Raw genomic sequence first — 15633 nt, 5'->3', positions numbered from 1 at the left:
GTTTGAAGAAGTTCGCGAGAATTTGTAGAAGAAGGATGAAAACTGCAGAAGTTGATCAAAAAATAGAAAACTCAAATAGTAGTTTGCCGAAGGATAAAGATGAGTAGTACCATGAGACATTGAAGTATTTTCAGCAACATTAGGTATCCTTGATGTTTGTGGTACTCGTTCATGGCCACTATTGGCAGCAGGGACCTGATAAATATTAAGACACTAGATAACAATACTTTTATAGGATTAAAACTTCATTAATAATGTACATAACTTATAAAATCGAGTTACCTATTCAATTGAGGTGCCATTGATATTTTGAGGCATAGATTCATTGGAAGCATATTTGCGCATCAATTGTCGCATTTCGAGTAATTCTGATTGCATCTTCTCCTGATTTTGTTTCATCAGATTTATTTCTTCATTGTGTTTATCCTTTAACTCGGTTATCTCTTGTGTTAACCTTTGGACAGCTTCATTAGACGAATCGTCTCCAACAATATTTTCTAAGTAAGATCTACTAACCCATAGAATAGAAGGAGTTGGACCAAGTCCTAAACCACGAACATATCCACTTTTGTCATTTCGGAACACCTGAGAATACACATCGCCTTCCCAAGCAACAGCGCGAGGAGGTTGGTCGGTAGAGCTCTCACTATTGTTCGTCCTTTCATTTATCATTTCCTGGCCATAAAATACATAAATCCAATTTGGAATTCATTTATTCGCTTTTACGTTTTTCCTAACTATTTCCCAATTAAGAAAATAAAATAAAAAAAAGAAATCTTACAATTGCCTTGACAGAATCATCATCCAGTGGTCTACCATCCTTACGTTTTGTATGAGTTAATATGAAAACTTGTGCGCGTGTAGGCTCTATCCCATTTACAGCCTAATACAATAAAATTGATGTAAGATATGCGTGAAAAAAAAAACATTATAGTTAGTAATTTGAACAAGTTTACCTGCTCATCCATCAAGGTAGCAATACTTTTGGATCCTCCTGTGTGAGGCATCTTTTGATTGGCCCTATTATTTCTATTTGCTTGGAAACGCCTCTGTCGTTGAAATATTAAAATGATATCTTATAAATTATACATAAAAATTGAGAATAACTAAAATTAAAACACTAGCTTTATCTGAAAGCCAATAAGCGACAAGACCACTCCATTGATCCCTCGGTATGCGACTTGGTTTATTTTTCAGCAAAAGGTCTTTAGTCTTATATTTTCGCAAATACTCACCTTTTATCTCACACTTGTAATCTTTCCATCTCTTTCCTAGTGACTTTAGGACATAAGCTTCTCCTCGTCTTGGGATAGAGAACTTCTTCTAAAAAAAATTAAAGCCAATATTTAGAAAAAAATATCATGTATAAAAGATTGAACCCATTCATATAATAATAATAAATAAATAAATAATAATAATAACTACTCCATAAACTCACAAAATCCACCAATTTCTTCTTTTCCTCCTTGTCAAAATTTCTCCAATCACCTACATGTAAAGGTGTTAGTTCTGGAGTTCTCGCAATGATTCCTAGAAAGCTAGCAAGCTTTCGACCTTTTTCCCCAATAGCTTGGTTACGATTATTAAACGGCACATCAACTACCTTCCCCGGAGGAAGTTTCCAAATATCTTTTAGTAAAGTAGGCCCACGAACCTTTTTTGGCTCCAAATTACCTAGAATAGAAGATTCAAAGGTCATCAAATGGCAAACACTTATATGGTTAAATCTGTTAAATAACAAATGATTTCAAACTTATATGATTTCATTCCTTTATCGAGGCAGCAGCTTGATGGAATAAATAAAATTGAAGCTCGATCAAAGACAGTGACAGTAACAAAGCAAGATGGGCAGCAGCAGCTTGAGAACTTTGTTATTTATTACTTGTAGTTATTTCAAACCTTGACAGATAGATGACTACATTCTGATATTACTTGTAGTCATCCCTTCTATAATGCTGCCCGTATTATGCCATGTGTTAACTCTGCAAATGAATTCCATACTACATGCAATTGAAATTTACGCCATACTTGGCACTCTAGGTGCAATAGATGACTACAAGTAATATCAGAATGTAGTCATCTATCGAGGCTACGTGGTTTTTAATTCTTGTGTGCTAACTTCTTAGTAGTTAGGAGGTCATAGTTTGTGTAACTGCTGTGCTTAATTATAATCTAAGCTAGTACAGTTTTTTCTTTAACAAATCTGACCTACGTCAGGAAATCTGAAAATGAATGTGAAAAATACTATCACCAAAGGTTGTGGTGGGAAGTAAGTATCCATCGATAGGAAGTCTAGTAGTATCGTGTTTTTTAGGAACTTTCCAGCTCGATTCCAAATTAATCGTATTCCAAAAGTTGAACAGTTTGACTCCTCAATCATCATCATACTCAAGAGTCAAGAGTAACGAAAACCAAACAAGTCAACATGAAAATTTTTTATCTATCTTGAAAATTCNTAATTGTATTTGCTAGCCAATATATATATATATATATATATATATATATATATATATATATATATATATAGAGAGAGAGAGAGAGAGAGAGAGAGAGAGGGGGGGATATATTGAATCAGTAGGTGTGATCATACTCCTTATATATATATTCTCCAATGAAATTATAAAGAGTTGGAATTCTAAAAAAAGAATATGTACATATATTAAGTTCACATTCATTATTGTCACAAAGAAATATACTAGTAGTAGATATATTAAGATTTGAAAATGATTCCAGAGAAAAGTGGTAGGTCTGGGCTTGAAGTTCTTTCTAATTCTCTTAAACAATTAATATTTGAAAATGATTCCAGAGAAAAGTGTTACCTGATTCATCATCATTTTGTTGAACTTCAATACCACCAGCAGGACTATTCAAATCACAAAATTGATCATCATGTGCCTGGTCTTCAGAAGAGTTCTGATTATCCATCAACTGCTCAATATAAGGCTGGGTTGCAGAATGGTTTTGACCATCCATCAAATGCTCAGTATAAGGTCGCACATCTTCATCGCCATCTTGTTCAATTACCAGTCGGTTGCGACCTCTAGTTCGCATAGTTCCTTCTCCAAAATAAAAAAATTATCTAGCTGCATTACGCTATATTAGTACTAGACTGACCCCAACAAATCAGCAGGCCACTTGCAAAACATGAGGAAGCATCATCCAAATCTCAATATGTGAAAAATATCAACAACTCGGGTAACGCAAACAAAGCCTTGCGACAAATATTGTTCTAGAGATAAGAGTTATTTATGCACTAGGAAAATAATTATCAAGTTATAGTACTACCTTATAATATCACATTTAAATGGATACAATAAGCAAAATATAAGTAGAAGAAAGCACAATAAATTCACTCAAACATCCATATTCAATGTTCTGAAGCAAAAAAATAACACCCTTAGAGTTTATTACATAACACTTGCACCAAAAATATTCTATAAGTACCACCTATCTTATTCAGAATCACATTCATTTTCTATGTTATTTTCTCGCTCAACATTAGCTTCACCATCATCTGGAGAAGGTTGAGAATCTACGTTTGTATCAATTATTATCCCATCGACACCACTTCATACCCAATCATTATACTCATCTTCTAAAACACAAGCATTTTCTAAAAGAGCCAAGTCAGTGGCATCACTTTGCGTTGATGACTCAAACTGCACACTATTTTCCTCTCCCATATTAAAAATATCTCGAGGTTTAATTAACCTAGGGACAAACCATTCATAATCTTGAGGATCTTGCACAAATATTACTTGTTGAGCTTGTTCTGCAAAAATAAAGGGCTCATGACGTTCTCGATCGCCAGAGTCAGTCAGGTGTGTGAAATTCACAAGTGTGAAACCCAATTCATCTTCCTTAATGCCTCTACCTTTGGTTATATAAACCCAATCACACTTAAATAAGATGACCTTAAATTTCACATAGTAGTTTAACTCCACAATATCATTCAATCTGCCATAATATGTGATATTTGCATATTTTGGAGTATTATCACTTGTACTTGCATAACTTTCAGTCTTTGAAACGACCATAACACCACTATTTTTTGTCACATTGAACTCTTCACTTTGTTTTGTTCGGAATCGATACCCATTATTAACATCGAATGCACTGAATCTTTTTGCAATGTAACTCGGTCCTTGTGCTAGGACTTTAACATCCTTTAAGATGTTAGATGTGGCTTCCAACTCCTTTACCTAACCAAATAAAAGATACAACTATAAATGTGGATATTTGTACAAGGATAATAATTTAACGTAAAAATGACTTAGTCCTACTACTTACTTGCTCCTTGAACCACTCATGAAATGTATCGAAATGCACACGATCAAGTTGATGTTGTGTCAAACGACGCTTACGATGTGCTCTTTTGATTTCAGCAATATGTTCCCTATACATGTAACTCGTATATATCAATTTTGTTATCAAATAAGTAATATATATTAAATAATATATATAACACTTACTTTTTATAATTCTCAACCACTTCTGATTCACAATTGAAAAGCACATGCCGATGTGCTTGCAACCATGTTTTGTCATCCAACTCAAATACATCTACTCCACTGTACGACTCCCCAACAGTAGGAAAAAGAGATTCTTCTTTATTAGTTGCATGCTCAATTTCATCACTCCATTTTCTTGAACAATAAGACCTTGAATCTCCACCCTCTGAATATCGTGAGAAGAATGCCATACACTTATTTGCTATGTATGCTTCCGCTATTGAACCTTCTGGACATGCACGATTACGAACATATGATTTTAAAGTACCCAAATACCTATGGAACAAAGTAATGTTATTAGTTTGATATTAGAGTATTTAATAACTAAAGACATATAACAAAGATTCAGTGATATTCTACATACCTCTCAATTGGATACATCCAGCGATAATGTACTGGACCTACATGTTTAGCCTCAGTTGCCAAGTGAATAACCAAGTGTATCATAACAGTAAAGAATCCTGGGAGGAAGAGTTTCTCCATAGTAGACAATGTTTCTGGGATTTATTCTTCAAGTAGGTTTAACTCTTCTAGTTTTAGCTCTTTGCTACACAAAACACGAAAGAATGTGCATAGTTCAATTAAAATTGAACTTACTCTTTTATCTACTAATCTCCGCAAGGCAAGAGGAAGAAGTTCTTGCATTATAACATGACAATCGTGAGTTTTTAGCCCAGATAACTTTCGTTTGCGACCGCAACGTGAAATATTAGATGCATAGCCATTTGGAAACTTGGCATTTTGTAGTACTTCATAAAATAAGTCCTTTTCCTGCTGAGACATTGTGAAAAAAGTAGCAGGAAGATATGCTCTCTCACTAGCTCGATATTGAGGCCATAAGCTGTAACGACCCGACCGGTCGTTTTTGGAATTTACGCCGCGATCCCCCATTAACTGCTTCCCCTAAGTTCATTTCTGCTATTTTGGTTTGTTGGGACGTTCGGTGTTTGGATTCAGAGTGTTTTGGGACACTTAGTCCCTAAATGAGAGCTTAAGTGTGGAAAAGTGGTACGTAGTCGGAACAGTTTGAAGACGACCTCAGAATATAAATCTGACGGTCCCGTTAGCTCTTTTAGGTGATTTCGGGGTTGGGAGCGTGTTCAGAATGTATTTTGGAAGTCCGTAGCTCATGTAGGCTTGAAATGCCGAAGTTTGAGTTTTTGAAGTTTCCGGTCCGATAGTGAGTTTTTGATCCGAGGGTCGGATTGGAATTCCGGAAGTTGTAGTAGCTCCGTCATGTCATTTGGGATGTGTGTGCAAAGTTTCAGGTCATTCGAACGTGTTTTGGTTAGGTTTTTGATCGAAAGCGTATTTGGAAGAAATTTGAAGTTCTTAGGCTTGAATCATTGATTAAATCGGGTTTCCGGTGTTGTTTTAGGTCGTTTAAGGATTGGAACAAGTTTGAATGAGGTATTAGGTGTTATTGGTGCTTTTGGTTGAGGTCCCAGGGGCCTCGGGATGAATTCGGATGGGTGACGGAAGGTTTTGAAGTTGAAGAGTTGCTGAAGACCTGCTGGTATCTGTCATAACCGCACCTGCGGTTTGGGTTCCGCAGGTGCGGAGCCGCAGAAGCGTCCTGACCATCGTAAGAGCGGATTTGGGCTCCCTCAGTTTTTTTCGCATGTGCGGAAGATCTACCGCAGATGCGGTTACGCACCTGCGAGGCCTCTATCGCGGATGCGGCCCTGGTCCTTTGTGAGAAACCGCAGAAGCGGTAAGAGTACCGCAGAAGCGGCAACCTCAGGTGCGGTTTAAGACCGCAGAAGCGGAAGCCTGGAATTTAATGAAAACCGCAGAAGCGGTAAACTGGCTGCAGAAGCGGGACCGCAGAAGCGGTCCCTTGTCCGCAGAAGCGGAAATACCTTTGCAGATATAGAAATTTTGAGGGTTTGATTTCATAAGTTAGAAAAATCAATTTGAGCTCGGGTAAGGGCGATTTCCAGAGGATTTTGAAGAGGAGATTATTGGATAACGTTTCTTTAATCCCTTCTAGTTATATTTCATTATTTTGTAGTTAAATCCATCATTAAAATTCGAATTTGGGATCAAATTGGAAGAATTTGGGGTAAAACTTCTTAGACCAAACTATTGAGTTTTGAGTGGGCATATGACCTCCGATTTGGGAGATTTTTATATGGTTAGACTCGTGAGAGTACGAGGGTTCTGAAAATGTAAAAATTATTCGATTCTGAGACGTTGGCCTGAGGGGCATTTTGGTCAATTTACCTATTTTCGCGCCCTAGCTTTACATTTAATAGTGGAATCAGTTGTTTGCAATATTACTTACAATATGTAATTGAATTGAATAGATTTGGGCCATTTGGAGTCGGATTCTCGTGGCAAAAGTGTGATTTCGAGTTGATTTTGGTGCTGATTCGAGGTAAGTGGCTTGTCTAACCTTGTGTGGGGGACCTTTCCCCTTAGGATTGTTACTTGATTTTTGGGTGCCTTGTACGTGAGGAGACGAGCGCGTACTTGAGCCGATTGATGAAATTCCAGTTTTTACTTAAGTTATTAAGATTTAGTTTCTTCCATACTTGCCTTATTCTACTTGAAATTATAACTTGTGCTAGATTAGGAAAAGCATGTTAGTTGAATTGATTGCCTATTTGCTTAAGTTGTTTTGACTGTTCTACGTGAAGCATGCTAGGCTAGTTCTATCTGTGTTTGTATTTCGTACTTCATTCCTTGGTATATTTGTGGCTGTGGTTGTGCATTTATATTGGGACTACGGATGTGGAATTTCGGTAGCTCCCCCCCTGTCTGTTTACTTTGGGACTACGAGTTCGATTCCCGGTAGATCCCCCTGCACTTTTACTTTGGGACTACGGGTTCGATTCCCGGTAGATCCCCCTGCATTTTTACTTTGGGACTGCGGGTTAGATTCCCAATAGATCCCCCTGCACATGGATGGTTGGACTACGGGTCGGTATCCCGGGAGATCCTTCGGTTTTGTACATGAGTTGGGCTACGGGACGGTATCCCCGGAGATCCACTGGACAGTTGAGAAAAGGGCTAGAGGACGGTATCCCGGGGAGACCCTCATTGGTATCATTGACATTGAGCTGTATTTACTTTGTGTTTACTCTGTCTTTTGTAGTTATTATTACCTCGTTGACCTGCCTTATCTCACTGTTGTACTTATTATTTCTGTCAGATTTTCATACTGTTAATTAATATTACATTTTATCTCAGTCGGGCCCTGACCTTCCTCGTCACTACCCAACCGAGGTTAGGCTTGGCACTTACTAAGTACCGTTGTGGTGTACTCATGCGCTTCCTGCGCATTTTTTCATGTGCAGATCCAGGTACCTCTTCTCAGGCGCACTATCCTTGAGGCGAGGAGATACACGGAGACTTCGAGGTATATCTGCAGCGTCCGCAAACCGAAGAGTCTTCTTCCTTATTCTAGTTGTAGAGCTATTATCCTATCATACTTTTGATGTAGATATTCTGGAGATTAGAGTACTTATGGTAATTCTATTAGCCTGTGTTTCCCGTGAGTTTCCGGGTTTTGGGATTGAGTTGTAGACTTCCGCATATCTTTAGAGATGTATAGGCCAGGCGGCCTTATATTCAGTTGTTATTTTTCATATGTTCAGTTTTAATTGATTATTCCTCAAGTTAAATTGTTATTTCCACACCGTTAGGCTTACCTAGTTGTAGAAACTAGGTGCCATCACGACATGTTCATGGGGGTGAACGGGGGTCGTGACAAGTTTTTATCAGAGCTCTAGGTTCATAGGAGTCACGGAACACAGGCCGGTTTATTAGAGTCTCGTTGATCGGTGCGGAGACGTATGCACTTATCTACGAGGGGCTATGTAACTGTTTAGGAAAAATCTTCGCTTCATTTGAATTCCTTGTCGTGCGATATTTTGACATCAATTCTAAACTTCTGACTTCTATTCTCTCACAGATGGTGAGGACACGTGCCACTCGAGATGATCAGGCACCCGCACCCCCTACTGCAGCCGTCAGAGGCCGGGGCCGGGGGAGAGGTCGAGGACGCACACGTGGTGCAGCCAGAGCACCTGCGCGTGCTGCCGCCGAGGTACCACCAGCAGATCCAGCCGGAGCCCAGGCACCTGGCACACCTACTACTGCCACTACTACTCCAGCGCTCCAGGAGACTTTGGCTCAGTTCATGAGCATGTACACCACCTTGGCTCAGGCAGGGTTGCTTCCCCTTGCTGCAGCCACATCCCAGGCCGAGGGAGGATCATAGATTCCCGCCGTCTGCACTCCTGAGCAGCGAGTGCAGGTTGAGCAGGCTCCCGAGATTATTTCGGCACCGCCTGTAGCACCAGTTCAGCCCGAGGATGGGTCAGCTGCTTCAGAGGAAGAGCAGCGCAGACTTGAGAGGTTCAAGAAGTATGATCCCCCCAATGTTCAGTGGATTAGCATCAGACGATGCCTTGGGATTTCTAGAGGAGTGTTATCGTATTCTTCGCACTATGGGCATAGTGGAGTCCAGCGGGGTTTCTTTCACTGCTTTTCAGCTTCGGGGAGCCGCCTATGATTGGTGGCGCACTTATGAGATAGACAGTCCAGTCGAGGCTGCTTCACTGACTTGGATCCAGTTCTCGGATATGTTCATGAGAGAGTTTGTCCCCCAGAGTCTCAGGGATGCATGGCGCGCAGAGTTTGAGCATTTGCGCCAGGGTGCTATGACCGTTTCGGAGTATGCTATCCGTTATACCAGGTTGGCCAGGCATGCACCGGCTTTGGTTGCTACAGTTCGGGAGAGAGTTCGCAGGTTTATTGAGGGTCTTATTCCACCCATCAGATCTAGCATGGCTCGAGAGTTGGAGGTGGACATTCCTTATCAGCAGGTAGTGAGCATTGCTAGGAGGATTGAGGGTATGCTCGCCAGGGAGCGAGGGGAGAGGGAGGCCAAGAGGTCTCGAGAGTCGGGTCACTACTCTGGTGCCCGTACCCCATCAGCAGGTCGTTATGGTAGAGGTTATGCGGGTCGCCCTGTTCATTCAGCTCTTCCAGCAGCCGGCAGTACTCCAGCTCCACCTACACCTCAGGAGCCTTATTATGCACCTCCAGTCTCTAGCGCGCCTCCCGCGCAGGGTGCTTCCAGAGGTCAGTCCAGCAGACCTGGCCCTAGTCAGTCACAGCCATCGCATCCTCCCAGAGCTTGTTTCAAGTGTGGTGATACACGCCACATGGTTAGGGACTGCCCCAAACTTGGTAGGGGTGCATCTTCACAGACTGCTCAGCCACAGCGTGCTCCTCAGAGTTCTCAGGCCATGGTCACAGCTCCAGCTGCTACCCCACCTGCCCAGCCGGCTAGGGGCGGAGGTCGGGGAGATAGAGGTCGCCCTCGAGAGAGGGGCCGGGCCAGATATTATGCTATTCCTGCTCGTACTGAGGCTGTTGCCTCCGACTCCGTCATTACAGGTATTATTCTGGTTTGTCACAGAGAGGCATCGGTTCTATTCGATCCGGGCTCTACTTACTCTTATGTGTCTTCTTACTTTGCTCCTCATTTGGGTGTGCCTCGGGATTCTTTGAGTGCCCCCGTTTATGTTTCTACTCCTGTGGGAGATTCTCTTGTTGTAGACCGCGTTTATCGGTCATGTTTGGTTACTATTCGTGGTTTTGAGACCAGAGCAGACTTATTATTACTCGGTATGGTTGATTTTGACATTATTTTGGGCATGGACTGGTTGTCGCCCCATTTTGCTATTCTTGATTGTCACGCCAAGACCGTGACGCTGGCTATGCCAGGTATTCCGCGTGTTGAGTGGGCCCAAAGAGGAGGGGCCCCTCTTTGCTCGAAGAAACGAAGGGTTTTCGGGCAAAGATAAATGAGCACCATGAAGGATTTTTGCCTGCTCGGCACTTCATGAGAAACATTTTGAAAACTGTCTGACCGAACCCTGCTTCAAAGGTTGCCTACATATCCTTGGCTATAAAGGAATCAGGTCAGTGAGTTCTAGAAGGTTTGGTAGCTGGGACTACCAGGAGCTGTCAAAATAAAAAGAAGCTAGCCTAAGCTATGATCTATGAATTACAAAAATAGTCCTATCTATGACTTCAAACTTGCTCTTGTGTTGCCTTGAACTTGTATTCTTCCGATGAAATCCTTGCGTTGTTGCCTTGAATTGTGATCGGAGATGTTGACTGCTGAAACTTGAAATATATGCCTCTATTCTCCAGGCGGGCTCCTGATTGCTAAACTTGAAAAGTATTCCCTTGTTCTCCAGGTGGGCTCCTGATTGCTGAACATGAAAAGTATTCCCTTGTTCTCCAGGTGGGCGCCTGACTTTAACAAAATAGACAAACAAAGAAAAATTTCTGCCCCAGTTTGGTGTCTAGGCACATCATGTTATCCAATATCAACACTTGAACGCTAAAATTTGAATTGTACTTCCCTTGTTCTCCAGGTGGGCGCCTGATTGCTGAAACTTGAAATGTATTTCCTTGTTCTCCAGGTGGGCGCCTGACTGCTGAATCTTGAAATGTATTCCCTTGTTCTCCAGGATTACAACAAAACAGACAAAACAAAAGAAATTTTTCTGCCCCAGTTTAGGATTTGGGCATATTTGTGAGTGTTAACCGGATCAGGTTACCTACAGAGCTCTAAGAATTTAAGAGCTAAATCCCATTATCCAGGAGGGCCCTGAGGACTTCAAATTAAATCTCATCTTAAGAGTAATAACTTTAAAGCTAAATTATATTTCCTAAAGGTAGAACCTACGCTAAATCTTGTTATCTATGAGGGTCTTTAAATTTAACTAGGTCCCATTATCCAGGAGGGTCTTGAGAATTTCAATTAAACCCCATTATCCAGGAGGGTCCTGAAAACTCTTTGGAAATTAAATCCCATTATCTAGGAGGGGCCTGAAAGCTTTTAAATTAAATTCCATTATCCAGGAGGGTCCTGAAAATTAAATCCCATTATCCAGGAGGGTCCTGAAAATTTAAAACTAAATCCCATTATCCAGGAGGGGCCTGAGAACTTTTTAAAATTTAAATCCCATTATCCAGGAGGGTCCTGAGCACTTGAAAACTACATTCCATTATCCAGGAGGGTCCTGAACACTTGAAAGCTAAGTCCTATTATCCAGGGAGGTCCTGACAACTCCTAACAATTACGAACCTAAGTTATATCTTCTAAAGGTATTACCCCTACTACATTTGTTATCTAATAGGTCTTAACTACTCCCAATTATCCAGGAGGGCCCTAACAACTTCTNAATGTGTGCCTCTGTTCTCCAGGCAGGCTCCTGACTTCAACAAAATAGACAAAAACAAAGAAATCTCTTGCCCCAGTTTGGTGACTAGGCATCATATTACCAGATATTAATAAGAATTCGAAAACTAAAACTTGAATTGTAATACCTCCGTTCTCCAGGCGGGCTCCTGACTGCTGAAACTTGAAATGTATGCCTCTGTTCTCCAGGCGGGCTCCTGACTGCTGAAACTTGAAATGTATGCCTCTGTTCTCCAGGCGGGCTCCTGATTGCTGAAGCCTGAAATGTATTCCCTTGTTCTCCAGGTGGGCGCCTGATTGCTGAAACTTGAAATGTATTCCCTTGTTCTCCAGGTGGGCGCCTGACTTCAACAAAATAAAGAAAATTTTCTGCCCCAGTTTAGGATCTGGGCATATTTGTGAGTGTTAACCGGATCATTTTACCTACAGAGCTCTAAGAATTTTAGAGCTAAATCCCATTATCCAGGAGGGCCCTGAGGACTTCAAATTAAATCTCATCTTAAGAGTGATAACTTTAAAGCTAAATTATATTTCCTAAAGGTAGAACCTACGCTAAATCTTGTTATCTATGAGGGTCTTTAAATTTAACTAGGTCCCATTATCCAGGAGGGTCCTGAGAATTTCAATTAAACCCCATTATCCAGGAGGGTCCTGAAAACTCTTTGGAAATTAAATCCTATTATCTAGGAGGGGCCTGAAAGCTTTTAAATTAAATTCCATTATCCAGGAGGGTCCTGAAAATTAAATCCCATTATCCAGGAGGGGCCTGAGAACGTTTTAAAATTTAAATCCCATTATCCAGGAGGGTCCTGAAAATTTAAAACTAAATTCCATTATCCAGGAGGGGCCTGAGAACTTTTTAAAATTTAATCCCATTATCCAGGAGGGTCCTGAGCACTTGAAAACTACATTCCATTATCCAGGAGGGTCCTGAACACTTGAAAGCTAAGTCCTACTATCCAGGGAGGTCCTGACAACTCCTAACAATTACAAACCTAAGTTATATCTTCTAAAGGTATTACCCCTACTACATTTGTTATCTAATAGGTCTTAACTACTCCCCATTATCCAGGAGGGTCCTGACAACTTCTAATTAAAAAAAATAGTTTTAACCAAAGCAGACCTTGTTATCTATATCTTGTTATCTAAACAGACCTTGAAACTGCGTCCCATTATCTAGGAGGGTCCTAAAAATCAAAATTCAAGTCTTATCTTAAGAGTGACAATTCTACGGCTGAATTATACTATCCTACAACAGTATCTTGTTATCTAAAGGAGATCTTAAAACTGTGTCTCATTATTCAGGAGGGTCCTGACAACTCCTAATTGAATCCTATCTTAAACAGGAAACTTTGAAACCAACTTATGTTCCTTGGGGTACATTTATGCTAAATTATGCTACTCATGATTGTTTTGAGATTTAAACTAAGCCCATTTTCCAGGAGGGTCCTGAGAACTCCTAATTGGATCCTACTTCAAACATGCGACTTTGAAACCACTTATATTCCCTGAGGTATCTTTATGCTAAATTATGCTATTCATGATTGTTAAAAAAACTGGGTCCCATTTTCCAGGAGGGTCCTGAGAACTCCTAATTGGATCCTATTATGCTACTCATGATTGTTTAAAAAAAACTGGGTCCCATTTTCCAGGAGGGTCCTGAAAGTTTACGGTCAAACCTGTTTGGTGCTTGCTCTTCCCCTACGGAGAGTTCCTCCGAAACAAACGAAATTTCCTGCCCCTGTTTCAATCAAAGAAAAATCTTGTCAATTTAAAAACATGGTGGTTGGTTTGTGGCCTTGAACTTTGAGGGCGATTGCTCCTTCATTTCCCATGATAACTGATTTCCACTCGAAGACCCTGCCTGCTTATTGACTAACCACTTTCTCTGTCATCCGTAATACCTTTTCTCCGTTCAGATCCAATATCCTCTATTTGTTGCATTTCTCATGAACTGGCATCTACCCAACCTTTGTGTCTCACATAAAGGTGTTAATCGGGCGGGCTGGGACGGGCTGGACAAAAAAAACGTCAGCCCGTACGGGTTCGGGGCGGGTTGTTATCGGGCTGGGGTTAACGGGTTGGTGTCGGGCTGGGATTTTTCGGGTTCTATAGGGCCCGTACGGGTGCGGGTTTAACGGGCTCGGGCGGGTCGGGCTATATATACCTTTTTTTTTAAATTAAGTTATATTTTTCTTTTTCAATGTTATTGAAACTTTTAAGGGTTAAAATTAAAGATTAGAATTGAACTTTTAAGGGTTAGAAATAAAAGAACAAACTAAAAAATTCTAAATTTGAAAATAGAAAGTAAGTGTCTATATAAAAAATATTGAATAAGACTAATATGCAATATAAAAAAATCACAATATTTAAGTAACTTTGATATTTTTATTGAATAATGTAATACTTCAAATTAATTTGCAAGTTCTTTTTTGATTTTTAAAATTTTTGAACTTGCAAATTAAAAGTTTACAACAATTGTTAAAAAAAAAGAAGAAATAGTAAATCATATGTTTTGCATCATCTTTGAAAGCTCTTCCATGTCAATGTGAGGTTCTTGGTTTCCGGTATTATAATCGGTACCATAAACCATTATATCTCCAATTTCTTGGTCTTCCTCTTCATCTACCTCGTCACGCCCTTGATTTCGCCGTTCTNAAGAAATTTTCCCTGCCCCAGTTTGGTAGTTGGGCACATATGTGAGTGTTAAACTGAATCGTATTGCCAAATGTTACTAAAAATTTGAAATCTAGGTCCTATTATCCATGTAGGTCCTGACAACTCTTAGCAAAAGAACAATTTTACATCTAAGTTATGTCTTTTAAAGGCATGACTTCCACTATATCTTGTTATCTAAGCAGACCTTAAACTACGTCCCATTATCCAGGAGGGTCCTGAAAATCAAAATTCAAGTCTTATCTTAAGAGTGACAATTCCACGGCTGAAGTATACTATCCTACAACAGTATCTTGTTATCTAAAGGAGATCTTAAAACCGTGTCACATTATTCAGGAGGGTCCTGACAACTCCTAACTAAATCCTATCTTAAACAGGCAACTTTGAAACCAACTTATGTTCCTTGGGGTATATTTATGCTAAATTATGCTACTCATGATTGTTTTGAAATTTAAACTAAGTCCCATTTTCCAGGTTGGTCCTGAGAGTTTACGGTCAAACCTGTTTGGTGCTTGCTCTTCCCCTACGGAGAGTTCCTCCGAAATAAACGAACTTCCCGCCCCTGTTTCAATCAAAGAAAGACCTTGTTAATATAGAATAGTGGCTAGTTGTTGGCATTCTTGCTAGGTACGTCCCTGCTGCTGGGCTTACTCCGACCCGCTTCCCTGGACTTGCCTTGAACCCTCCCGACTTCCTGACCGAATTTCAACCCCCTGACTTTGATGACCCAAGTGTTCTATCCCGTATTGTTGTTTTTATGTTTCTGACCCCTCTATTTGAAACTTCGCTTCTTCCCCACCATTATCTGATTAATCCACCGATGAAACTTCCAGTGGTCCTTTATGACTTACTTTGCCTTTTGACATCTTTGATTTATTCTGGCCCTGTTGTGCTGTACAACTAGGAAGCTGGTAGTTAGCCTTGACATTCCTCCCTTTTGTTTCGAACAGCACTGACACTGAAACTTCTTAAAGACAAACCCCGAAAGAATGAAATGCAACGACCTCGAGGGTTAAGGATAGAAAGAACCCAAGAACGGATGATGTGTAATGAAGAAGGAAAAGAATAAGACTTATCTGAGTGGAACAGCTGGTACCATTGAGCATGCCATGCATTTTGGATTATCCGGGCCAGTCTGCCCAACCAATCAACTTTCGATTGCCACATTTGCTGTTCCAGACTTTCATAACCTGATATTCACCCAAACCCAAACCT

The 15633-nt window shown here is 40.4% G+C and overlaps 1 protein-coding gene across 1 annotated transcript; it reads right to left on the bottom strand.

Annotated features, from left to right (window-relative positions):
- On the bottom strand, window positions 283–3051 carry LOC109233611. The gene is made up of 5 exons (XM_019399492.1): window positions 2820–3051; window positions 1448–1674; window positions 957–1049; window positions 782–883; window positions 283–675 (listed from the first exon to the last, which is right to left on the bottom strand). Exons 1-5 carry the CDS (start codon window positions 3049–3051, stop codon window positions 283–285), a joined length of 1047 nt encoding a protein of 348 aa, XP_019255037.1.

This window comes from Nicotiana attenuata, chromosome 10 (genome assembly GCF_001879085.1).
Source record: "Nicotiana attenuata strain UT chromosome 10, NIATTr2, whole genome shotgun sequence".
Classification (NCBI taxonomy): Eukaryota; Viridiplantae; Streptophyta; class Magnoliopsida; order Solanales; family Solanaceae; genus Nicotiana; species Nicotiana attenuata.
Note: the sequence above shows the minus strand (reverse complement) of the source record. Positions and strands in the feature narration are given on the sequence as shown.

Bases quoted from the DNA above. Each gene is read 5' to 3' on its own strand.
- LOC109233611 (XM_019399492.1), bottom strand. From the start codon at position 3,051: ATGCGAACTAGAGGTCGCAACCGACTGGTAATTGAACAAGATGGCGAT. The intron at 1,675-2,819 runs GTAACACTTTTC...CTTCTATTCTAG, and splicing joins ACAAAATGATGATGAATCAG to GTAATTTGGAGCCAAAAAAG. The intron at 884-956 runs GTAAACTTGTTC...TTATTGTATTAG, and splicing joins CTACCTTGATGGATGAGCAG to GCTGTAAATGGGATAGAGCC.